The 25,821-nt window shown below is 41.7% G+C and overlaps 1 protein-coding gene across 2 annotated transcripts in view; it reads right to left on the reverse strand.

The window, feature by feature from the left end:
- Positions 1 to 4,555: 4,555 nt before the first annotated feature.
- Rgs7bp (regulator of G protein signaling 7 binding protein) overlaps positions 4,556 to 25,821 on the reverse strand; it is a 99,497-nt gene continuing 78,231 nt past the window's right edge. Inside the window, exons 4-6 of one of the 2 annotated variants that reach the window (XM_027401527.2) lie at positions 19,793 to 19,940; positions 14,303 to 14,373; positions 4,556 to 4,647 (exon numbers count right to left, since the gene is read on the reverse strand). In XM_027401527.2, coding sequence (XP_027257328.1) covers positions 4,556 to 4,647; positions 14,303 to 14,373; positions 19,793 to 19,940 — 311 coding nt within the window. Of the gene's footprint in view, positions 4,648 to 14,298; positions 14,374 to 19,792; positions 19,941 to 25,821 lie in introns of those variants that run through there. The other variant, XM_035439134.1, reaches the window with a different exon arrangement.

Raw genomic sequence — 25,821 nt, forward strand, 5'->3', positions numbered from 1 at the left:
TGTGTGTGTGTGTGTGTGTGTGTAGATTAGAGGCTAACCTGCAGGGGAGTCAGTTACCTCCTTCTACCATGTGAGTCCAGGGGTCTAACTTGTTTGGTGGCAAGAGCCTTTCCCTGTTGAGTCATCTTGCTGGCCCATTGTTGAACTTTTAAAAGGAGAACTTCCTTAATGTAAAATTACTGAACACTCATGAAAAATAAATAGTACCAAAATATTTTCTGGAAAGGTCAGATCAATTTTTACTTTTGTTGACTGCAAGAGAATGTTTATATATCAAACTTCCTTATTGTTCCCAGGAACTTACATGCATCTTTTGGAGTTGTTCACACTTGTAGTTTTTGTTACTAGTAAATTCAAATATGTTCAGTGTTATCAGTGGATTATTTTAGCTTATGGTATGTTACTACCTTGGTTTCTTCGCTCAATTGGAAGCTACTTGAAAGTTTGATTCCTTCTCCAAATTATAAAATATTATTTATGCCATTCATTCACTATCTTCTCATTCAATGAATATGTTTTCATTATTTGGTTTTTATATGGCACTATGTTTGGAGATGAAAGAACAATGTTAAGCAAAATGTATGAGATTGTTGCCTTTTATGCTTTCAATTCAGTGGGATAAACCAGCAATCATACAAGCCGTAGTGGAAAAAGTACAGGTCTTGTAAACCATTGAGACCTTCCCAAAGTGCTATGGTTATTCATCTAGTAGAGTTCTAATCTCTTGATCGCATGAATTGCAAATATTATTTCCTCTTACTATGGTTTATTGTTTATTGTATAGGACTTTTACTTTCTTTTAAAAAATAACATCAGTCCAACCCATCAATCTTTTCTTTATCACTTCTTCCTTTGGTTTTATGCTTAGAAAGGCTTTTATCCCCCACGTTAAAATGACATTTCATGGATCCTGATAAATCCTTTTCATGTTTATTATTTACTCATGTGTTTTAAAATTTGAATGCTTATTTCATCTAGAATTTGTTTTGATTAGATTATGGACCCAGTATTGCTCCCAGGAGAGGTTAGCTAGTTATTCCAAATAACTTACTTAATTACGCAAGCTTTTCCAGATTTGAAGTGTGATGTGTTCACTTATTTTATGTTTTTGGGTGTACTGTGGGTACTGTAGTTAGTTGTAACAATTTACTGTGAGGCATTTTCTGTCTTGATTTTTCTAGAATAAAAGGAAAACACAGATATTGCTTAGGCACGGATGTGTGGGGAAGGGACTTGGGCTACATGATAATTCTTATTCTTTCAATCCTGAGACTTTCACAGTCTGCAAGTTCAAATGGGCTCATTGTTAATCTGGTCCTGTCACAGGTTTTCTAATAAATGAGATACTTTTCTGTGTTTGCTTTGTGTCATTTTGAAGTGCAGCTTCCACTAGGTGGCAGTATTGCCTAAATCTGAACGTCCTAACTTTTCACAAGAGTAAGGAGGGACCCAATGGTTGGGAGGGGTTTGAGAATTTCGCCTGACATTAGGGCCCTGCTGTTTCTACAGCTTTTTTGTACCCGAATAACGAATGGCACAACAGGGCAATTTTCAGCAAGTCTGCATCTAGACTCTGAACATCGGGGATCAGACACTAAAGTGATACTTTGGCCTTAAGGCTACTTCATATGTCTTCTCCAAAAGAGTCTTTGGGCCCACCCCCACCTGATTTAGAACCTAGAAACTTGGTTTTAAACATTTGTGGTGGAGTCCAGATGATGTTTACTTTTATACACAGTGATGTTTTACAGGTTTCCCACAAAATAAATGTATTCTTTATAATTTCCCGGAAAAACTAAAATAGGATATAAAAAGTATGGTGATGAGTGTGTGCCACACACACAAGAAGTGTCATCCTTTTCTATTTGAAGCACGTGGGTTTGTTTTTTCGTGAGAGAATCATCGGTGTTTTCTCCTACCCCAGATCAGTTAGTTGGGAGTTTCTGTAAGTGCAAAGACAGTTTCCGACAGGGAACAGAGGCAGCAAGAACTTTATTTATCTCATGGACCCACACCTGAGAAAGTCCATTGGCAGGTGACAGGAGAGAGGGGCAGCTCCTCCCAGATGCACTTGGCATATGTAAGGGGAGGTGGTGAAACACCCATGGCAACCACGAGCCAACAGAGTTGTCAGAACTTTGATTACTAAATGTGTCTTTAGAACCTGCTACCGAATGATGGTCTGTAAATCTCGGAGTGTGTCTGTGGGAACTATAAAACTGAGCAAAGGCTGAAAAGCAGGCACTGAATAAAAGCTAAGGTGCTTGGACTATATTACCTTAGATACGGAAGTCTGGCTAGGAAATCAGACAAATTCCCATCTCCATGAGTAGCTACCATGGCCTTCTCAGACATGGAGGTGAGACCTGAATATTTTTTATTTTTAACAGTCTTCAGCTGTACAAAGGACAATTGCACAAAAGGTGTTATTATCACGCTGAGACTAAGGAGAGAGCGAGCACAGAAGAACAAAGCCAGAGTGATTTAGGTCAGGCATCAACAGGAGCGCGTGGCACACCCACGGGCTTATCAGTTAGTAAATTTGCATGGATTGCTAGGAATGAGGCTGAAGTGTAGATTTCAGTCCAGTCAGAGAGTGCGACAGAACAGAAACGGGAGCTGAGAACACGCCATTCAGAAATGATAGCTAATAAATGAGATAGCCTCAGGAGTTACCTCTTTCGAAATGAACTGTATTCGGGAGTTAATACTAAGCTTTATTCAAGATGGCGGGCCAGGTGAGTTGGGAGCGGTTCCTTGCTTTGTAAGGAGTCTTTAAATAACACATTCCTTCCATTGTTTCATGAACATTCCAATTGAGAAAATCCATAAATTTTCTCATGTAATTTGTCAAAAGTACTTCTTTTAGCGAATCCATTCATAGCCACCACAATGCATTAGTTACCATCTCAGTGGTACTCAGTGTGGGGTTCCAAGAATATGTCCAACAGCAACTAGTAGAATTGAAATTCAGACCAATGATAGACTTTGGAGGCCTTTTCCATCCTGAATTCTTTCACTTTTGTTACAAAAAGATAAGAGAAAATTCCATATGCTGTATCATTTCCTTTCCCTGTATTAGGTTGAACTGTGTGAAACTGCCATTTTTTTTTTTTATAGGTCAAAACAGTCAGTATCAGCCATTTCATAGAATTCAACCTAATACAGCAATTATCCATGCTTTCCATCTTTAAAACACTTCAGTTTTAGGCTAGGATATTAGTGTACAAGTAAGTGCTTACCCAGGCCTGGCATTAAAGCCTCTTGTCCCTCTCAAGACTGGGCCGTGGTAGGTACCTCCTGTCTGACTTGTTCAGAGAATGGAAAACATGGCAAGAAGTGCAAAGATTCATCTCCAACTCATGGGGAGCTCTGCCTTGGAAAAGGGCCAAAGGGAGGGTGGAAGAAAATAAAACAGGATCTGTACCATATAACAAGTTCAGTGGAAGAAGAGCATAATAAAGCCAGGGGCAGAAAAACATAGCATGTGGCTCCCTCTTCTCTAAAATACAGTATTGCTTAATGTGTCCTGCTCTCAAGATGCTAAAGATTAAGACAAGACACAGAGTAACATTGGAAAAGCCATATCTGCATAGTCATCTAAAATGAGACACACTAAGCTTAACTAAAACATCTTTTCATTAATAATGTGACATGTTAAAGAGTTTTATGATCTGAGCTAATTCCAGCATGCCCTAAGAGATTTAACACTATGCTGATGTGCGGACTCCATGCTTCAGATTTCAATTCAAACAAAATGTGATAATATTCAATTTTACATTTGAGGGTAATTGTATATGTGACTACACCATTTCCTAACTGGATAACTTCATTTTCCAAGAAGCTTAAAAAGACACCATTGGATTAAAAGAAAAGTAGTTGCCCATATGCATTGTATGAAGATAGTAGGATAACTGTGTATTTACAAAATGGATTTTTCATATATAGTTTTGTTGCATTAGAAATTAAGATTCTTTTTATGTGGACACTTAAATTCTGACAGAATGGAAGACTAAATGTAAATGAGTGCAGAGAAAGCAACACATGAGGTGGTATGTGTTTGGTTATAGTATTATTTCTAATGACACTCATAGATTGTGTTTTGAACAGTTTTGCTGTTTTAAATAGATTTCTATGTTTAGAGACATCTTTCATATCTGATAAATTGTTAACATGAGATCAGCAAGAGCTACAGATATACTATTATATGTGAAATAATTTTTCTCTGTATAATACATTTAAAAAAACCTTTAAATAATTTAAAAATCATAATTCTTGCATCTGTCACGGCGTGGTTCAGAGCAGACATGCACAATGTCAACTTTTTAAAAATCCCTTTAAAAACAGGCTGTGCCTTTTCAAATCTGTTCTTTTTTTTTCTTGATGTCAGCTGCTTTCAAGTGTAAAATTATTTAAAAGGGCAGGGAGAGGCCGATAAAATAATAGGGAAGCATAGAAAAGGTGTTCAAAACCATTCGGGTTCCGCTGTGTGGAGGTTTCCGGTTCTGGGGTGTTTTTCAGGTGATCTTGGCTGTGAGTTTCCAGGAGTAACCACCTAGCTTGAGACAAGACAACACAACCCAAAGAACCGTCTCTTCCGTCTTCTAACCATGGGGTAGGGAGTTAGATTCAGAAGGCTGCTGTCATCTGTGATGGGACAGAATGTGCATAGCAGTAAGGCAGAGACAAAACAACCTGCTCTTTATGAAGTGGCTTTAAAAATCCATCCTGTCTATCACACTCTAAACCCCAGCAATGGTAATGTTTTGGACCAGTTAGAGGCTATCCCAGCACTGAAGGACTTCATCAACACTTTGTTGTTTGAGGCTATCCCCAGTACTGAAGGACTTCTGTGGCATCCTTGGCCTCTACTCACTAAGATGCCTCCATCAGTTGGAGCAACCAAAAATGTTCTCAGATTTGGCCAGCAGTTCCCTGGGACAAATTCTCCAAGGCTGACTATCACTGTTTATAATTCAATTGAAAGGGCTCAGAGACAATTTTTCAGTTGGGAGAAGTTGCTCATACCTTAAGAGAAGCAATCCAACATCTGAGGAAGCTTGGCTGGTTTTGTGAGCTTGCCTTCTGTGAACCTCATCCATCACTCAACCTCACTAAACTTTGACGTCCCTGTGTGTGAATTTGGGTTTAATAGTGAACGATACTTACCTTAAGTGAAAGTTATATGAAATAACTCAGTTAAATAGATAATTAGTAATTATTTCCCTTTACACAGGACCACTTTTTTGGTTCCACTGTACTTCTTTTGTGTCTTAGGAAGAAGTTTCAGCTATTTTCTGTAGTGTACCCCCCCACACACATATAAGACATGTATGTATACATACTCATAGGTAAGACATATATATGTATACATACATATGTGTATGTGCATTAGGTTAGATTGATAAATACTGAATCAATAAATACTTTGGGGTCAAAATTTTAGCATAGTAACAAGCAGGGAAGAAATGAGCTAGAAGGCTAACTTGCTTTCCCAAGCTAGGTTCTTAAAACCTACTTCAGTCTGAAAGGAAAGGAGTTCATGGGGCCATGGAGAGCAGAATTGGCAAGCATGGGCCTCCGAGGCTAGAGAACTGCAAAGTATTAGCTGGAAATTGCCAGCAGGGGCGGAGCCAGTACATAGTCTTGATGTAACAAAATATATGATTGGCATTGATGACTGTCAGGTGCCTTTTCACAGTGGGGTTGAAGAGTTCCCCTTCCCCACTTCCAACCTTAAAGGAGATGGAACCTTGGCCAGGGGTGTTATCTAAAGTTAGAGGATGGCATAGATGGAGGCACAACATATTAATGGGACTGGTTTGTGGTTGAGGTTTTTTTTTTTTTTTTTTCTTTTCTTTTGTTTTGTTTTTTCATTACAGAGCCTGCATGCTTAGGAAACTGTTGAGGACAAAAATAATCCTTGGCTTCCTGATCCTCTCATAAAACTATTTCCATCCAGGTACCTGAGTGCCCTCAGCTTCCTCAAGTCTCTTATGTGTCACTATGTTATACGTATTAGCAAACAGATACTGCCCACCTAAGCTGACAGGGATCTTGATACTGTTTCAATTTGTGAAAAATTTATCATGTTTAAGCCAAAGGAGAAAATGAATGTCTAGCTGGGCACAGCAAATGACTCTAACACGTCTCCTTTCTCATCCCCAGTGATTAACAACTCCTATAAAACTCAGATTCTTTAAATGCGGAGACAAATAGGTTCATTCTTTATCTTTTTAATTGTGAAAAAATAATATGCAATAATCTGAACATCAATGTTTTGAGAGCTAAGAGTACAACCTCTTTTTCCTATATTTAACTTCTTTCAAAAGAGCAAAGGCACTGGAGGAAACGCCAGGCCCTATGCATGAGCAGGGACGTCAGTGAGCAGTGAGAACTCCCAGAGGAGAACCATATTTTTAGAAAAGAAAGGAATCATACATAACTCACTCTTTCATCATTTCTGGGACTCTTATTCTAACTAGCAAATGGTCAATGAACTTAACCTCACTGGATGGGGCTTTGAGTAGCTCAGGGTCTCTTTAGATAATGGGTATTCTTCCTGAAACTCAACTTCACTGGCAATTCTGTGCTTTAATGGGAGCAGAGTCATCAAAACTAGGAAGATACTTATAGATAAGAAAGACCCACCCCTCCCTCTGTCTCTCTCTCTCTGACTGGTAAGATCTATCATTTAAATGCTTATACCTCCCTTCCTTTCTCATGTGCGTTGCTCACATCACATAAAGAGATATCTACTGTACATTTATAAAGGAAAGCATATACACATGTACAGTTGTGACAGGCTATGTCTCGCTATCTTTTTTGTTTGTTTGTTTTTGTTGTTCAAGACAGGGTTTCTCTGTGTAGCTTTGGAGCCTATCCTGGCACTCGCTCTGGAGACCAGGCTGGCCTCGAACTCACAGAGTTCTGCCTGCCTTTGCCTCCCAAGTGCTTGGACTAAAGGCATGTGCCACCAACGCCCGGCACTATTTTTTTTTTTAATGTTAAAAGCACCCGTGCACGCGTCCACTCATGTATAATATGAGACACATGAGTGGGTGCACACATATATAGAGGGTGTCTATGCTGCATAGATGTGTGTGCACATGCACGTTTCTTCACAAGTGGACACAGTCTGAAGACAGATGGGAAAAGGCTGACATTAAGCAAAGGTCATGTTACCTATTAAGGATGACCACTGGCTGGGGTCTGTCTTTAATGTGCATTTGTCACACCTTTGCCTAACCTAGAGCTTGTTTGATTATCACATAGGGTTGAGGAAAACTTAGAGCTTGAAAAGCCTTGGCACAAATCCAGAACAACTCTCTACAGCATAGGAAGGCTATACCTGTAGTGAGTCCTGCAATTCCTTGTAGCAAAGCTCCACAAACCCTCTGAAGCTAACTCAACTCCAGATAAGGATGTCTCACCACACACACTAAAATCCTGTCTCTACCACACGAACTAAAATCCTGTCTCTGGACTTTGAAGGGATGCTGAAAGAATGTGAGCAAAATGGAATATTTCCTGACTCATTTTAAAATCTCTGGGCAAATCCAGTTGAACTTGTTTGGAAATTGTTGAATTTTACTGTAAATGCATATTTGGATATAGCATATTAAGGCTCCTATTAGTTATGTTATTCCAAAGTGCACAATTTCATAAAACCATAATTAAAGATAGCTTGTAAAATGAAAATGAAAAGTGGGAAGAAAAATGGAGGACACAAAGCCTAAGAGAAAGTGAATGAAAAGATAGACTAGGAAATTTAATTGCCAGCAAGTCCAAGGACCCTAGAATCTCTTAAGAAACAATGATGTTTCTCCATTATTCAATTTCTTTTTGTTAGTATTTGTTATAGAGATGGCATTTTGAAGAAAAAGAGGTACATAAAACTGATAAATTTTCAAATTATAATCTGAGCTTAAAGTTGTATTCTCAAACATAATTAAGAGAAATGGTCAGATAGGAACTGTAGTTGTCTTTGTACAAATTCTTCTATTCATACACACATGTACACAAATATATAGAGAGAACACATTTTAGAGGACTCAGTGGCTTTCAAACAACAACGGTACAGCATCACCGGCGCCTTCGAATGCATAGATTATATACTTCACCCCACCAGTTTCTAGAGCAGTGGGTTTGGCATGGAGCCAGAAAAGGAGATGTTCCTACAAGTTCCTAAAGCTGCCAATTGTAGTAGTACTTTCTTGTTGGGATCATCAGGCCCCAAATAATGACATGAAGACTTATAATTAATTATGAAAGGTTGGCTTTATCTTAGGCTTGTCCCACTAGCTCTTATAACTTAAATTAACCAGTTTCTATTAATCTACATTCTGCCATGTGGCTTTTTACCTCTCCTTCATTCTGTATGTCTGACCCCCTTTGTGTCTCTCTGGCCTCTCTCATGTGCCTAGATTCTTCCTGAGTTCCTCTCTTTCCCTCTTCTCTTGCCTAGTTATCGGCCATTCAGCCCTCTATTAAACCAATCAGAAGATGCCTTGGCAAAGAAACGGCTTCACAGTGTACAAAAAGATTATCCCACAACAACTGATGTTTCCAGTCATAAGAACTACAAAATTAACAGAAGACCTAGGCGATGCTTAATTTGATTGTCAACTTGTTTGGATGTAGAATCACCAGGAAGACAAATCTCCAGATGTTTCAGTGAGGTTGTATGTAGATGTCATTAATATTGGTGGGAAGACCTACCCTACAGGTGGACAGTAGTCCTCCAGGAGGTCCTGGACAGAACAGCATCATACTCATTGCTCTCCTTTCTATGGAAACAAGTTGAACAGCAGCCTCTGATGCTTAAAAGTTACCTAAATATTCACTGCTTCCTCTAGCTTCCCTGTCTTTACATGTGCTTACCTTCCCCCAAAGCATTTCCTGCTGTCACACTTTGCCACTATGGACAGTATCCCCTAGAACTGTAAGCCAAAAAAGCCCCCCCACACCTTAAGTTGTGTTTTTCAGGTACTTTTAGTACAGCAACGGTGTAAGTAACTAATATATCTGGTGCTGAGTAGTGACAATAATACCAAGATGGGTTTTAAAAGAAACATGGCCCTGGCCTCAAGGACCTTTTCTTGTCTCCTGCTGTGAGACTACATTTACAAAAGCATGAGAAAGACCCAAGGGAATTCCCAAGGAGAGGGGGCAAAGGCACTATTTGCATTTAGAGAAGAAGACCATTCAGGGAAGATTCATGTAGACCTTGATGACCATTCTTGGCCACAAGGAATGAGAAGAACTCGGGTGTTTGATCAAGGGGGTTCACATTCTTTATGAAGAGGATACTGTGAACACAGATATAGGGCACCAATGGCAGCCTTGTTCAAGTTCAAATAAACAGTCTAGTCAGGGTGGACTGAAAGGTTTATATGAAGGAGGGGATAGTACAAACAAAACCTACTTAAAATTACCTCCATAGGCCCACAGTCTTCTGCTTCTCGGCTTTCACATATTCTTTCCTTCCCCTACCCCCTTCCCTCTTTGGCTGATTGGTAATCTCTCCTTTGAAGTTAGCTTCAGCTGCTTACTTACATGCATTTTCTGACTGCTCCATGCTTCTGCCCTCCTTCCTGTTCCCATCCCTTCTATAAACAATGGCCTGGGTAGATTAACTGCCTCTAATCCCATCTTCTTACCATGCTAAAAACAACTGTTTATGAAAATCTTCATATGTTTATTCTTGCTGCCCCAGCTCTATAGCTCCCACTCATTGAATAACTCTCCTCAAGCAGGCGTCCCTGTCTCAAATTCTAAGTCAGCTGCCTTTGCCTTCACCACCAGTGACTGATTACCTTTCTGCCAAATCCTTCCGATTCGGCAGTTTTTACCCAGCTTAATCACCCTGCATAATTAACCATCCCTTCCTTGCAAATCTCTTTGATTCATTTTGCAATGCTCTTTTTATTCTCTTCTTAGGATCCCTTTGTGAACTGCTCGTTTTTCTTTTCAAGCCTTACGATTTTGCATCCCAGACAGAGCATTCTCTTGGCAAATTTCCTGTGGACAATTGCAGCTGTCTGTAGCACTCCAATGACCACTGTTCTGAGGATACTTAGATCTGTTTCCAGTTTTTCCTGGATGATGTCTTGCCTCAACACTACTATCCACCGAACATTACCCTTTCCACCATGTCTGAATCTGTGGTCATGTTCTACCTGAGGTCTCTTACTTCGTTCTCTCCACTTACTGATCAATATCATTGTTCACTCTGCTATACAAGACTGAACACAGATTCATCTATAATTCTGCTTTCTCCCTTACTAATCATATCTGACCTGCCATATCTTCCTCCTTAGTCCCCCTGACATTACATAATCTCTGAAGCATGTCTCATCTGGAATACAGCACTCGCCTCCTAACTGAATTCCCATTCTAGAGCAGGTTCAGTTCCTATGGATTCTAATGCATGCTGTCAACAACTGGGTTCCACGCATGAGTAAAGATACCAACACATCCCACAGACCTCATTAAGTCAGAACTGTAGCAAAGGTGAAACTGTCTTTCAGGCTTAATCTATTTCTGCGGATCTGTTTTATAACAGCGTGCTTTTAGAAGAGGCTTGCCCTTCACTTCCCAGTCTCCTCCGAGCCTTTGTCAGTAACCTTGTGGGCTCCCCACAGGTGGTTCCATTTGTAATCCATTTGACACAGCAAGCTGATCATAATTAATGAAGCTCCCTGCAGCACTGCCAATGACCCAGAATAGAGGACAGGAGGGGCACTGAAGCAGGGGAAGGAACAGCAGGCCTAGAGCCAGGAGACCTGGACATTGCCTGAAGCCAGCCACGGAGGTGCCACAGAACAAGGGTGGCTCACTCCCCTTCTGGGTACTTGTGTCTCCAAGCTCAGGATGGAAGGACACTGACGGAGAAGGCAACATATAAAATGAAGGTGCCTCAGGGATGGTTTAAATCCCTGCTCTTGGCCACTCTGCTTTCCTTCCCACTGAAAATCAACCTCAAGTGAACATTTGTTGAGTAGGGAGTGGGGGAGGTAATCAAGTCTTGAAACTCAGTGAAGACCTAGAGTGTGAGCTGGCAGGGGTTCAAAGAAGGCCGGCAGTCCAAGCACAGGAAGCCAGGACCGTGAGTGACATCTTCCCCCCCTTTTCTGTTTCCAACACACATGCAAATGGAATAAAAACAGAAAGGAAAGAAGCCAGAAAAGAAACAGATGGCTTGCTATAATGGTTTTCAACCAGTTAGAACCAGCTTTTGAGAACAAGGTTCTACGTGAAAGAACTGGAATAAGTTTTCCACACATCACTCCATTGCTGCACACCTTAACTCAGACCTGTGGAACACACAGATTGTCAGTATGGGGAGCCTCTGTGGTCATCCCAGTCTACAAAGTCACAGGGAATAATCAGAATGATTTCGGAAATGAATTGAATAGCCATATGTGTCTGTCAAAAAATGTCTCAAGAGACTGGTTATCCTTTCCTCAGGGCCTGTCTGGCCCCTTCCTCTAATTCTCACACCCTTCTGCCCTGCCCACTGACAGTGACAGCATGCTCTCAGTAGAGGCCAACTTGCTAAGTGTTCATTCGAATTTCACTGCAGAATGCGATGCCTGGATTTCCCAAAACACTTTGCCTCAGCTGTCCTTTTTATTGTTAGAGTATGACTGAAACACTTCCTGAATAAATTTTTGTATTTTCATTTTCCAGATGGATTAGTGATTTAAGACCTGGTATTATTTATTTGGGTGATCATTCTTTCTTAGTACCAACACTTACTGCTGCTGCTCTTTTATCTTGCAAATACATTTGAAAGTCCAGTAATTTTCTGTTGATAGAATATAAAAATATCTATTTATATCATACCACCTATGATTTTGAAAATTACCTAATTAAAATGAAATTTCTGTGTTTCTGTCAGCACAGTTCTGAAATGGCTGTGTGGACCAGCACTAGTTGTGGAAGAAAGGTTTTAAATGGGATCACTTAAAATATAGACTTCATCACTGACTCAGATCTGACAAATGAGGAACCTGTATAAGACCTAACTGGACTCCCTTAATATAGGTGACAATGGTGTGACTGGGACAATATATGAGGCCACTGGCAGTGGGGTCCAAGATCTAACACTAATGTACAAACTGACTTAGTAGAGCCCATTCTATATGGAGAGATACCTTGCTCAGCCTAGACACAGGGGTGTGGGGAGGTGGAGAGGTGCCTTGGTCCTGCCTCTACTAGATGATGGAACAGATTTAGTAGACTTCCTAGGGGAGACCTTACCCTCGCTGAGGAGCAGATGGGAGGTGGGAGGGATTGGGGTGAGCGGAAAGAGAGGAGGGAGAGGAACTGGGATTGGAATATAAAAAATAAATTAATAAAAAACTTAAAAATTATATAGACTTCATGACATTCACAAAATTCAGACTGGGCACCGTGGGAAGTTACCCTCCTGGGAAGCTGAATGTGTGGTTCAGTAAGAGGCAGGGTAGAGTCCACAGCCTAATGATCCTACCAAGCCTAATGATCCTAACCTGTGCTCCAAATGTGAAGCTTCAAAGGCCTGTTCTCTGGCCTGGGTCTCAAGACATGGACATGACACATGGTCCTTGCAGGCTGAGTTGCTGCTGGCTTGGAGTTCTGAGAAAGTCTGGGTGGGGAAGCTGGGAAATGGTAAGAACAGTTCCACAAACACAACAACAGCGAAGAGTCCCTTGAGCTTCTGCTGTTTGTAAGTTTGATGATAGGCATGTGGTGTACTGATCATTAACCCTCAAGCCACCATCAGAAGTCTTCCCCCAAGCAGGGACAAGAAATCTGAAATTTCCGGAAGTCAAACAGTTTGCTTTCGGTCAGAGGGGTAGACAACCACAGAGCCAGAATCTGAACTCAAGGCTAGAGTCAATTGAAGCCCTTCATCTGCAACCCATGCTCACTTCTCAGCAGATTTGTATGTGTGGTCAGAGAAATCCCCTTACTACATGTCTACTTTCTCCCAGTACTCTGAAGCAGCCTGACTGGCTCTGAGGGTGGGGTGGGGTGAGCAGGCTTTTGGGGATTGCTTGGAATGACCTGCCTCCTTCCCTGCCCCCTCTTCTGACCCAAGTCTCCAGCACAGAGCAGCCAATGCTACTTCTCAGCCTTTGTCTGGTGCTCCCGCCTGCCTCCACCTCTCCACCTTCTGCCGAGATGCTCTCTGAGCCAAGAGGCACTTCAGCTCTGCTGCCAAGTCCTCCTCCTCCCCTCCTCTTCACTCAGCTTCCCTTGCTCCCAGGCAAATGGTGTACTGTCCTCCCTCCCTCCTGCACAGGCTTTGTTTGGTGGAAACAGGAGGAGTTTCTTTCTAGCCTCTAAAGAGCCTTTCCCATCCTCTTGGTACCACTCTCTGAAGCTAATGTTTCGCTCATGGCTGCTCTAGCTAAGTATGCTTCATGAAAAGCACTTATTATTTACTTTTGTGCACATCTTCAGCCTCAGAGTCCCACAAAGCTGGGTGAAGATCTAACAAACATTTGTTTGTACCAGGTGGTATTCTGTGTTCCAGGCTCCAGACACAGGGGATCCAATAGTTAACAAAGTTAGAACCATCCCAAATTCAAAACAGAAATGAATATCCATTGTATTCTCTTGCACAGCATTGGCGATGGGCTTCCTGAGTTCAAATTCACAGCTCAGTCATTCTATTATAATCTATATGACATTGAAAAACAGACTAATCCCCTTGTCTTAGCTCCCTGAAGATTAGGAAATTATAATAGAATCTTGCTAAATCATTATTAGATTTAAAAGGGGATTGGGGATATAGTTCATAGTAGACTACTTGCCTAACATGCAAGGTCCTTGCTTTGACCCCTAATACAGGAGAAAAAAAGAAAAAAAATGTATAAGCCAACATAGCAGACACATATGAAGTATTCAGAATAGTGGCACAGCATGTGTTCCTAATATATATTAATTCTTCCTATTATTATTTTTATATAATTAAACATGTATGTAAATGGAGGGATATTTTTCCACTAGTCTATAAGCCCTGTACAGACAAGAACCATGTTATTGGTCCTCTTGTGGAGGAACACCCGTGTGGTACTTTGCACAGCACATGACTGGTCTGGCAGGGATGGAAGCGTCCTCTTTCAGGTGAGTGCATCTCAGTATCTCCATCACCAAGCCTTTCTTATCACATTCTCTCTAAGAAAGGGAAAGGTCCAAGGTTTTCCTCTCTTTGTGCGAAAGGCTTGCATTACCTTGCTAAGAAGCAGGTTCCAAGTTCAGCGTGTTAAAGATATCCTCTGCCTCAAAGAGACATCCCAGGACTCACCTTGATTTTTCAGCGGTAAAGGCATGGTTTCCCTGAGTTTGCTTAGGAGGTTTTTCATTTCTCGCATGTCTCTGTAGGGTCAATAAAAAGAAGAAAAACTTAGCCGTGCATCTCCCAAGTGAAACCTCAAGCTTCGTGCTCTATTTGATGATGGAAGGGTGGGATTCTACATCGAATCACAACTGCTCTTGTTCTAACTGACACACATTGAATTAACTTTGCTTTTATAAGAAAGAATATCTGAGAGGGGCGGGCTCCGGAAGAAATGCAGTTTCTTGCCAAATGTTTCCTCAGGAGGGATTCTGCTCCAGCCCTTGGCATCTCTGTCTTTGGTCTGACCTGGCTGAATTCAGTGGAGAGCCTTTATATTGAGGACAGTATTATGAATCTACAGAGAGAGGCCAAGGACACACAACTGGAACAGTGGGCCCCTGGGGGAGTCAGGCTTGGGGACGCATCATTGAGGCTTATGGCCAGATGGCTGTGCTTCTGTGCGGATTCCTTGCTCTCTGCTTGTTTTAAGTCTCCTCTTGCCATGAACTGATATGAACGATAGCAGAGCAATAAATTATTATTACTGTCATTACTATTGTTGTTGTGTGGTACTAGGCATCACACCCAGGGCCCTGTGAATGCCAGGGAGTCTCTCTATCAGAGAACTACAGTTACAGCCCTTGTTTCTTTGAGAAAAGTTCTCAGAAGATCGCCTTGAATTTTGGCTTTCCTGCTCTAGTCTCCTGAGTGTTGGAATGGGTTTGTGCCACCAGGCTCGACAAGGGATACATTCTGAGATCTCCAGGGAAGAGCTTTTCACAGTAGAGATACTGGGAGAGAGGCCATCGGGGACCACTGATGACTTGAAGTCAATTCCCAGGACTCATATGCTAGAAGCAAATTGACTCCTGCAACTTGTTTTCTGCTCTGTACATGTGCAGTGTAACACACACACACACACACACACACACACACACACACACACACACACACACACACACGTACATGCACATATACAACTTGTCTTCTTGTCTTAACATGTACAATGTAGCACACACACAAATATGCCTACACACCTGAGTGCACATAAATAAATAAGGAGATAGGTAAATACATTTTTTAAAGAATATGGTGGGGGAAATATTCTAAAGTTGAACTAAAGCTGGTTGCACAAGCCTGTACTTAACAGCTACTCACGAGACAGAGGCAGGAGGATCAAAAGTCCAAGGCCTTCTTGGGCTACCCTGCCTCAAAACAAAAAAGTTAAATAGAAAAAAAGAAAAGGAGTGGAAGAATTGAGGATAGAACTCACGGGTAGAACATTTACTTAGCATGTATGGGGATTTAGGTTTAATGTCTAGAACTACAAAAGAGGAGAGAGAGAAAGGAAAACTCCCACATTAGAGATTTTATATCTACTACTTTTTGTTTTAGGTTGAGGAAAGAATCACCATGCAATTTCTGGTTTGAAACTTTCAGTTTGCTCTACAAAGCTCCACCGTTCTGTTGAGTAGTATTGGAGGACCACTGTTGGGGGAGGCTGAAGACCCAAGCTGACCCTCTCTTGCTCAAGGTTAAGATACAAAACTGAACTCCAATCATACCAAAAGAATACTTGCTCACTTTTGTTTATAGCAGCTTTATTCTTAATAGCCAGAACCTGGAAACAACCTAGATGCCCTTAAACTGAAGAATGGATGAAGAAAATGTGGTACATTTACACAGTGGAGTAATACTAGACTGTTCAAACCAATAACACCAGGAAATTTGAAGGCAAATGGATGGAACTAGAAAAAAATAATCCTGAGTGAGGTAACCCAGACCCAGAAAGACAAACATAGTTAGTCCTCACTCATAAGTGGATATTAGTTATTAAGTAAAGGATAAACAGGCTAAAATCCACATATCCAGAGAGGCTAGGTAACAAGGAGGGTCCAGAGGGGATGCATGCATCTCCTTGGGGAGGGGAAAATAGAAGAGATCTCCTGGGTGGCCCAGGGGCAGGTGGGTATAGGAACTTGGGGTATCATGTTGAGGGTGATTAACTGGGGGAAATGTAATGAAAAGAGATTACTGGAGGGAGGGCCATTTCAGGAACAGGTAGAACTCTGATGCAATGGAAACCCACAAATCTACAAGGATGACCCCAGTTAAGACTCTTAACAATAATGGATACATAGCCTGAACTGGCCATCTTCTGTGATCAGATTGGTGACTACCCCAATTTTCATTATTGAGCTTTCATCCAGTAACTGATGGAAACAGATGCAGATACCCACAGTCAAACATTAGGCCTAGCTTAGGAGCTGGGGGGGGGGGTGGTCAAGAAAATCTACAGAAACAACTAACCTGGCTTATAGGAACTCACACAGTCTGAACCAATAATCAGGGAGCCTGTATGGGACTGACCTAGGCCCTCTACATATGTCACAGTTGTGTAGCTTGGTCTACTTGTGGGATTCCTAACAATGGGAGCAGGGGCTGTCCCTAATTCTTTGATGGGCTCTTCAGAACCCATTCCTCATACTGGATTGCCTTGCCCAGCCTTCATACAAGGGGAGGTGCTTAGTATTAGCACAATTTAATATGCCAAGCTTTGTTGACACCTATTGGAGGCCTGCCCCTTTCTGAACAGAAACAGAGGAGGAATGGATGGGAAGGGGGTGTGGAAGGTAAGTGGGGGGAGGGAATGGGAGGAGATGAGGGAGGGAAAAGTGTGGTCTGGGTGTAAAACAAAAAATTAATTAAAAAACAAAAACAAAAGGGAGCCACTGACTGGAAAAGGAAAGGAGAACAGCCTGGTGAGTGGATAGAAAGACCCCTGGAACATTCAGAATGACGTCCAATGATGTGAGGCTGAGGGAGCATCACAGGCACAGCATGCAGACAAAGCTGAAGGAGAAGGAGCCATAGGGAGGCACGGCCACCCTCAGTAGGGCTTCCATGTAAGGTCTCCAGCCAAGTTGAATGTGAGGGGAAGGACAAATCACACACCACTGGGATGAAGTCCCATTGTCACCTTGCACTGGAGGATCGATCACCTGTGGCTCTTCTGCATCTAAGATGGGGAGGGGACAGCTTCCAATGACTTAGAGAGCTATCCTGGAGAGTTAAATGCCAGTACAATTTGATATCCCCGGAGCAGAGCACTGGGCAGAGAGCAAGGTAACACCAAAGCTCATCTCTGCCTATGTTTATTGCTGTCCGATTCCCTCAGACAGGGCTATCTCCCTTGACCAGAGTATGGACTTACATTCTAGCCAGCAGCATTGCAAACACAGCAGGCTATCCTACTCTACACTCACTGCCAGGAAACATTACTTTCTTTTGTTTTTTCTTCCTTCCTCCCTCTCCTTCTCCTTCTTCTTTTTCTCCCTCTCCCTCTCCCTCTCTCTCTCCCCCCTCTCTTCTTTTTTCCTTTTTTGGGTTTTCAAAACAGGTTTCTCTGTGTGTCCCTGGCTGTCCTGGAACTTGTTCTGTAGACCAGGCTGGCCTCAAACTCATAGAGATCCATCTGACTCTGCCTCCTGAGTGCTGGAACTAAATGTGTGTGCCACCACCACCCAGCAATTTCTTAAAGCATGAGGTGTGACCCTAACTGTGATCTGAGGTGTATGAAAAGGAAATGGCTTTGCAGATGGCTTCTGCCCTGACCATGACATTCTGATAGATGCACCACTCCCTTTCTCTGGGAGACCAAAGAATTTTCTATTTATTTCTATAAAATAATTTATTTCTATAGATGAAGATACTTGGCTCTTTCATCATTTGTTCATACTTCCATAAAATGGAGACAAACAAGCTTCATTGTCGAAGTGTACACAAGTTATATTAATAGCACACAATTACCAGATTCTTCCACTTTCCTATAAACACAGAAATTTGGTAATTAGCCTTAGAATTATATTACAACCTGAAAGTAGAACCACAATGCCATTGTGTGTTCCATTTCTAAAGATAAAAATAATAAAATGTTCATTATCTTGTCTGTGACTCATACACACAGAACATGGAGTAGAATTACCCTGAGTTCATTCAGCTGCCTAGCACCAGCTCTGGAGACAGTCATAGCAAAGGGCATGGGCATTAGTGTGAAGGCTACACAAGGACCTCATCGTTTTGCTTCACAGAAGAGTATTTTCAACATGTTGATTGGATGGTTCCTTGTTCTGTTATCATTATTGATTTCTTTTCCTCAATGAAACAGAATCACCATAGAATTGTTTCCATCCTGGAGAAAGTCCTTCTTTAGCTGTAACTTGTATTGGATGATGCATTAACTCATTCTGGCTACTAAGGTGCCATCAGCTATATCCCAGGAGAGGAAAAAGAGGCTGTGAAAACCCGTGGATTGGTCAGAATGCTAAGTAGGACATTGTAAACATCCCAAAGTATCTTTGGATAATTTAGATTCTTTCCCCTCAAATAAAAGGGTGATTTAGGAACTGGTAATAGGTGCGCCCTTTTCTCTTTCCTTTCCTTTCCTTTCCTTTCCTTTCCTTTCCTTTCCTTTCCTTTCCTTTCCTTTCCTTTCCTTTCCTTTCCTTTCCTTTCCTTCCCTTCCCTTCCCTTCCCTTCCCTTCCCTTTCCCTTCCCTTCCCTTCCCTTCCCTTCCCTTTCCTTTCCCTTCTCTTCCCTTCCCTTTCCCTTCTCTTCCCTTCCCTTTCCTTTCCTTTCCCTTCTCTTTTTGAAACAGTGCCTCCCAAGTACTGGGATTAGAGATGTGCACTCCTGGATTGTTTTCATTCCCAATAGACATGTGGTGTGTTGGGTGGAGGCAGGCAGAGGTCTAGGAGCCTGAAACTGCTGTAGATCCTGCTACTGTCTCCCTGTAGGGTATAGACCACTTACTGTGGTTTGAGCGTAAAATGGTCCCGTAGGTTTATGTGTTGAAGGCTTGGTCCCCTGCTGGAGGCCCTGTTAAGAGGTGGTTGGATCATAAGGGCTCTGACCTAATTGGCAGGTCAGTGCATTGGTGGATACATTATTTGACATTATTATTGGGAGGTAGGGCAAACTAGGAGGTGGGGCAAGGTTGGAGGAAGTAAGCCACATGGCACCAGGGGTATGGCTTTGAAGGACACACCTTGCCTCCAGCCCCTCCTGCTTTCTCTCTTTCTCTGTGCATCCTGGCTGTCATAAGGTGAGTGTGGTCTTTTGTTATAGGCTCCCATGAATTGCTTAAATACAATGGAGCCGGCCACTCCTAGGCTACATACTCTGAAACCAAGAGCCAAGACAAAGCTTTCATCTTGGAGTTGTTTTCTCAGCAATTTTGTCATGTTTCTACAAACCCTAGTAACACTTCACTCTCTTTCTAGGTTTCCCCCTGCATGTTAGGCAGACTCAAGTTCCTGCCAGCCTAGCTGTTCTGTCAGACTACATTGAGCCCTGTTTCTCCTGAGCCTGGAATATGAACTCCTGCACTCTAAGTGGTCCCTGAGAACACAGACTGGAGGAGGGTTCACTTCTGTTCAGGAGGAACATCCCACTTACCTTTCAGTGTTCTCAATGTCTGTGGAAACCTGCCAGGACTGCTGCTGGCTTTCTAGAGGGGATGATGATGAGTCCTCCAGGGCAGGTGTTTCAGCGTTCTCTTCAATTTTGCTGTCCAAACTCTTTGCTCCCCCACTTGCTTCCTTTCCTAAGGAAGAAGTGTTAGATAAGGAGAAGGGGGTGAGAAGTCAGCATTGCAGTGTCTCTACTCAGGGTGTCATTACAAAGACTGGCTATGTTTTTGAATGCCTCGTTAATGCTAATGTCTCTCTGAGTTATAAAGCAAGTGTGTGTGTGTGTGTGTGTGTGTGTGTGTGTGTGTGTGTGTGTGTGTGTGTATGTGTGTGTGTGCGCGTCTGTGCATGCATGTGCATGTGTCTGTCTGTGTTGTGTTTGCATGTTTGTGTGTATATAGTATTCTTGAATGATAATTGAGGTCAACATCACTTAAAGTTCAAAACAAACTTTAGGCCTCTCCCTTTGATGAAGAGTTGTTTTGTTGCCTGGCGTGAGTTACTTAGAAACCCTTCTTGGGAACAGGGGTTTAGCCTGTGAACACAAGCTGGGTTTTGGTCTTAGAGTCAGGAGTGAGTATCAGAGGCAGGAGCAGGTGGTACTCAGCAGGGAGTAATGGAGCCCCCGCCCCCCACGCCCTGCTGTTTCCTCTGATCCTAGACAATGGCTTTCTCAGGCTACAGTAGAGCATGGACTAGCTTTCAAATTCCTGGGCTCTCCAGTCTCTTTTAATATAGCAGGTGAAGCAAAGCCAGCCCTATGGTGCAGTGGTACTGTACTGACACACTAAAGACCCATCAGCTAACGTCTGTATGAAGGGAGAGCCGCATCATCCTGAGTAGCTGTCCACAGCAAAGCACCGGCCACCAAGACTCGTGTTCATGTGACAAGCCTCAAACAAATAAATCCCCAAACAACACTAAAAATTGGTTCAACCACAAGGGGACATGAAATTGGATGGAGGATCATAGTTCTTGGTCTAGGTATATACTCTGTCATTATCTCCCCCATTTTACTTTGAAAATGTTTGTAGCCACAGGGAAGTATCCCTGTACCATATTAATGGTCAGGGATATAGGCTTCAACTTTCTCCATCTTTGTTATTTGTTTATTTGCTCCTTCATTCCCATACAAATATTTCTTGAATATCAACTAAATACCAAACACTAGGCTTGATGTGAGACACAGAAGAAAAACTGGTTCTCCCCTCTTCCTACTTTTTCTCCTAATCCTCTTTGTCCTTTGGGTCTTCTGTCCCTCTCCCTCTTCCCTCCCTTCTTTAGACAAGATTTTTTTTACATACCCCTGGATGTACTGACACTGTATATAGCCTAAGCTAGCCTCAAATTCATGGCACTCCTCCGACCTCAGTTTGCTGAGTGCTAAGACTACAAGCATGAGCCACCCCTAGACAACAGCCAGAGCTATAGAAACAACAGCAAGGCTGTTGTCTAACATTAGGCAGTTTGGAGAAAAGGGATCTCTTGTGTTTTATATTCTTTTACTTAATTCTATTTTTAGTATGTAGATATAACTCTAGAGAAATTTAAACTGTTGGCCATAATTGAGCATGTTTGATATAGAAGCTTCACTTCCTGCCTTTTAGCTCAGTCTTACCAATCCTTTAAAGCAGCAACAGCAGCGACAACAACGCTAATGCCCTCAAATTTGTGAAGAGACTGGCTGCTTATGGGAAAAGTCTACCTTTCCTGTAAGAACTGGTAATGACTCTTGTTTGTCTCTTCTGTCTCCTGAGTTAGCAAAAGGAGAAAGGTGCACACCAACAAGCCTGAGCTCTGCACCCTTCCTCAAAGCACAGCAGGAACTTCAGAAGTCAGCCAGAGCATGAATACAAGCTGCCTGGTGGGAAGTTTTTGTCCTCCGCAGTGCACTTTGTGCACATTGATGCTGGGGATGTAGCTGGCCTGAGGAATAGTTTTTCCAACCTTATGGTATGCTGTTTGGTGGAAATTAATTAAGCAAATAATTATCATTTCATAGTCAGAGGGCAATGACCTCTTAAACCTATTTGCATTTGCCCTCTAGCCTAGGTGTAGTTGTCCATTTGGCACTTACCTCTGGGCAGAATTCACCAGTGGACTTGAACCTGAGCTTGGTGATTTGGGAGAGGGTCAAGGGCGACTCTTCAGAAAAGCCCTCTGCTTTTTAGACTTTGAAGGCTAGGTAACATGAAGGGATGTATGGAATGTATATTGGGCTGATTATTTCAGAGGAGAATTGTGGAAAAAAAGGTTCTTAGCCTTTATGTGACTCAAAGTACATATCTCCCCCTCCCCTTCCAACACACTTGCACCTATGTTCTATTGGCTATGCACGGAAATCTATGTTCGAACTAAGTTTCTCTGAGAACTTGGATGGCATTGTTCTCTCATCTTCTATTTATATCCAGAGTTGCTTTTGTACGTAGTCTATTTATGGATCTTTGAAAAGTTTTAGGCTATAATCTTTCAACTTTGGAATCTTAAAATGGCTCCTAAATATGTCTCTGTGTGAACTCTTTTATGTTAACTTTTCTTGGCACTTGGTAGGATTCACCCTTTATTTTGAAAAATTGCATATGTTAGTACCTAAAATTACATGTGAATTTTTACACATATTTTTGTGATCAACCATTTAAATATAAGTTGCAGGCCTTACTTCACACAGTCCTAAATACTTCAGTATATATATTGCCTGATGAACAAGGATATTATGGATGGAAGATGGCTCAGTGGGTAAGAGACTCTGCTGTGCAACATGCAGACCTGAATTCAAATCCCCCACACCTGGGCAATAGCCAGGCATGGCTGCACATGCCTATAAACCCTGCTCTGGGAAGAAGAGATAGGCAGGTCCTGGGAGCTCCAGGGCTTGCCAGTCTATCCAGCTTCAGTGAGATATTCTGTATCAAATTAATAAGGAACACAGTGACATAGGAAGGTGCTCAGTACCCTTCCTCGGTCTCTGAATATACTGGTATACACACTCTTACCCATGTGTACAAACATACATGCAACACACACACACACACACACACACACACACACACACACACACACACCTACCAAATATACAAAAATAGAGAAAACAGAATATGGATGTGTGATGGGGGATGTCCTTCTGTATATGTTTCTCTTATTGGTTGATGAAAAAAACACTGCTTGGTCAATGAGGCAGGAAGATAGGTGGGACTAGGAGATGAGGAGAATTCTGGGAAAGGGAAGCAGACAGAGCCTGCCACAGAGTTGTGATGCTGCTGGAGGAGTAACACCATGCCAGGCATTACCTGGTAAGCCACAGCCTTTAGGCAATACATAGCTTGGTAGAAATGGCTTAATAATTAAGACAGAGATAGCCAATAGGAAATCCTAGCATTAGCCAACAATTTCATAATTAATATAGTGTCTCTGTGTGTTCATTTGGTGTGGACTTGGCTGTGGGACCAGGCTGTTGAGAAAGACTTCTCATAATAGATGTTTTATTATATTACCCCCACCCCCCACATAAATGATCACACCAAATAATTCTAAAACCCTCGGTTGAATATAATTAATATAATTTGATATACACAACATTATTAATATCTAGTCTATATTCAAACTTGCCAAATTATTCCAAATAATGTCCTCTTTAGCTTTATTTTTAAGTTGAGGAACCTAACTTAAAGGCTATGAAGAGCATTTACTTTTCATGTTTCCTTGCATTCTTTTCATCACATGTAGCACTCTTTTGTTTTTTATCTCATGAATATCTTTCAATCTCATGAGTATCTTTCAATTGAGAGGAGTCCACAGGAGTTAGTTTATAGAATGCCTTTATTCCTATCTGGAGCTGTCTGATAACACCTCCCTCCCCCAGTCTAAGTGTGCAGTAAACATTTTCAGCAAGAATATTACAGAAGCAATACTGTGCCCTTGGTTCATCACACAGGAAAATACACATGTCATTTGATCCACTGTTAATGATGTTAATTTGGATAAGATGATTAGTGACAACTTTTATTATTGCCATCACTAATTTCTCTTTGTTGCTGTAGACTATTAGGTGATCCATTGAGATAGCAGAATAGTTTTAATTAAAGTATTTCTGGGGCTAGGACTCAGTGGGTAAAGTACTTGTCATTCAAGTGTAAGGATGGGAGTTTGGATCACCCTAGAACCCATGTGGATATGGTCACTGTAATCCCAGTCCTGGAGAGGTGTTGATGGGCGATGCCAGTGATAAGATGGTTACTGAGACCAGCTCACCCAATCGTTATGTCCCTGGTTCAGTAAGAGAGTCTGCCTCATACTAGTTCCAACTTGGTGTAAATAATTACTGTTGTGGAGCTGGAGAGATGGCTCAGAGGTTAAGAGCACCGACTGCTCTTCCAGAGGTCCTGAGTTCAATTCCCAGTAACCACATGGTGGCTCACAACCATCTGTTATGAGATCTGGTGCCCTCTTCTGGTGTACAGATAGACATGGAAGCAGAATGTTGTATACATAATAAATAAATAAAATCTTTAAAAAAAAACTTAAAAAAATAATTACTGTTGTATGGATATGGCAGAATCATGAATACACTGATTCTTTACTTTGCATATACTGATCACACACACTTTAAATTTCTCATCATCTTAATAGCTCTTCTTTCAATATTGGTTATTTATTACATTTGGTATCTTCCTTTAGCAATGTTGATTTTTTTCTTTGAAAATCTGTTCATTCCTGGATGTCTGTTCAGATGTTTTTGAATATCTCTGTCTATCCTTCTACCAACAGTGTCCTGGTAATTGTGGAGAAGTGACAGGATGTGTGGCTGGACAACATGTGGGTGCTAGATGTCCCCCAAGGCCATTTGTCCTGGGATCCCTGTCAGGCTAGTTTCCTGCAGTGCATGAGAGAAATGCTGAGAAGTCTAACGTGGTGCTGACTACAATCCCAAATCCACCCTCTTTCTTTCTTGTTGCTGTCCCTGTGAAGCTCCAGCATTATCTCACATGCTATTTTGCTTTGGTTCCCAAGAACGACTACACTGGTCAGCTGGGAGAAAGTGATAGCCTTTCTAAGTGCAGTTGTAAATACTAACTCCACCAGCTTTGGAAATCCTTCCAGTTTGTGTTTCTTGACTGGGTTTGAAGTATTTCTGGATTTGATTTCATTGTTTTAAGAATTTCTCTACCATTTGAATTCCTGTTGTTTGTTTCTTCTGGAGTCTCTTATTTGCCCGGTTTCCTCTGTTCACTTATTCCTAAATTTCACCAAATTCAATCCCAATTACTTGTCTGTTTGGATAAACTCTTTAAATTTTCTGTTTGCTTAGATACTCCTTGTTTATTTTTCAGGTTATGGGAGATGTCCTGTGTTTGCTGGCCTCTACTTTCTTTTTTTTCCTTACAGTTGGAAAGGGTCATGTGACAGAGTTATGAACAATGGACTCTTTCAGACTCTCTCCTAGACATCCTCCTACAGAATCTCCCATGCTTTCTGAAAGCTGGATGAATGTTCCACCCTAACTCTGACATCACTGGACTATGCCATCAACTGAGGTATAGCATTAATTCATAAAGCAATTGCCCTACCCTGACAAACTAATGCTGATTTATTCTTTTTCTAATATGTTTTTATATTATTTTGATGAAAAATCTTTTCTTAACTAGGAAGGGTTTAGGTCAACATTTCTGTTAGGTTTTCCTCTTTAGTTACATTCCCTTTTTATTGACACGAGAATGTAAACACTTCATCTACTTATCCAATAATCATTATTTGAATCTTTGCTCCAGGTACTGCATTAGATATGGTGATACACTCAAAACCATCAAAGTCTACAGAGGTCAATAGACATAAAATCAGGTAACAAATGACAGCTTTTATGTAATGTGCCATCATCAGCACTGTGGGAATGCCTGAGGGACAGGAACCAGCCCAGACTTAGGGTTTTTGGAGCAGCTTTCTGCAGAAAGTCATATATAAATCATGACACCCTCCCCAATAAAGTTCAGAGATGGTCCAGGGAGAAGGGATGAATATGGA

The sequence above is a fragment of the Cricetulus griseus genome, chromosome 2, assembly GCF_003668045.3.
Source record: "Cricetulus griseus strain 17A/GY chromosome 2, alternate assembly CriGri-PICRH-1.0, whole genome shotgun sequence".
NCBI classification, from domain to species: Eukaryota; Metazoa; Chordata; class Mammalia; order Rodentia; family Cricetidae; genus Cricetulus; species Cricetulus griseus.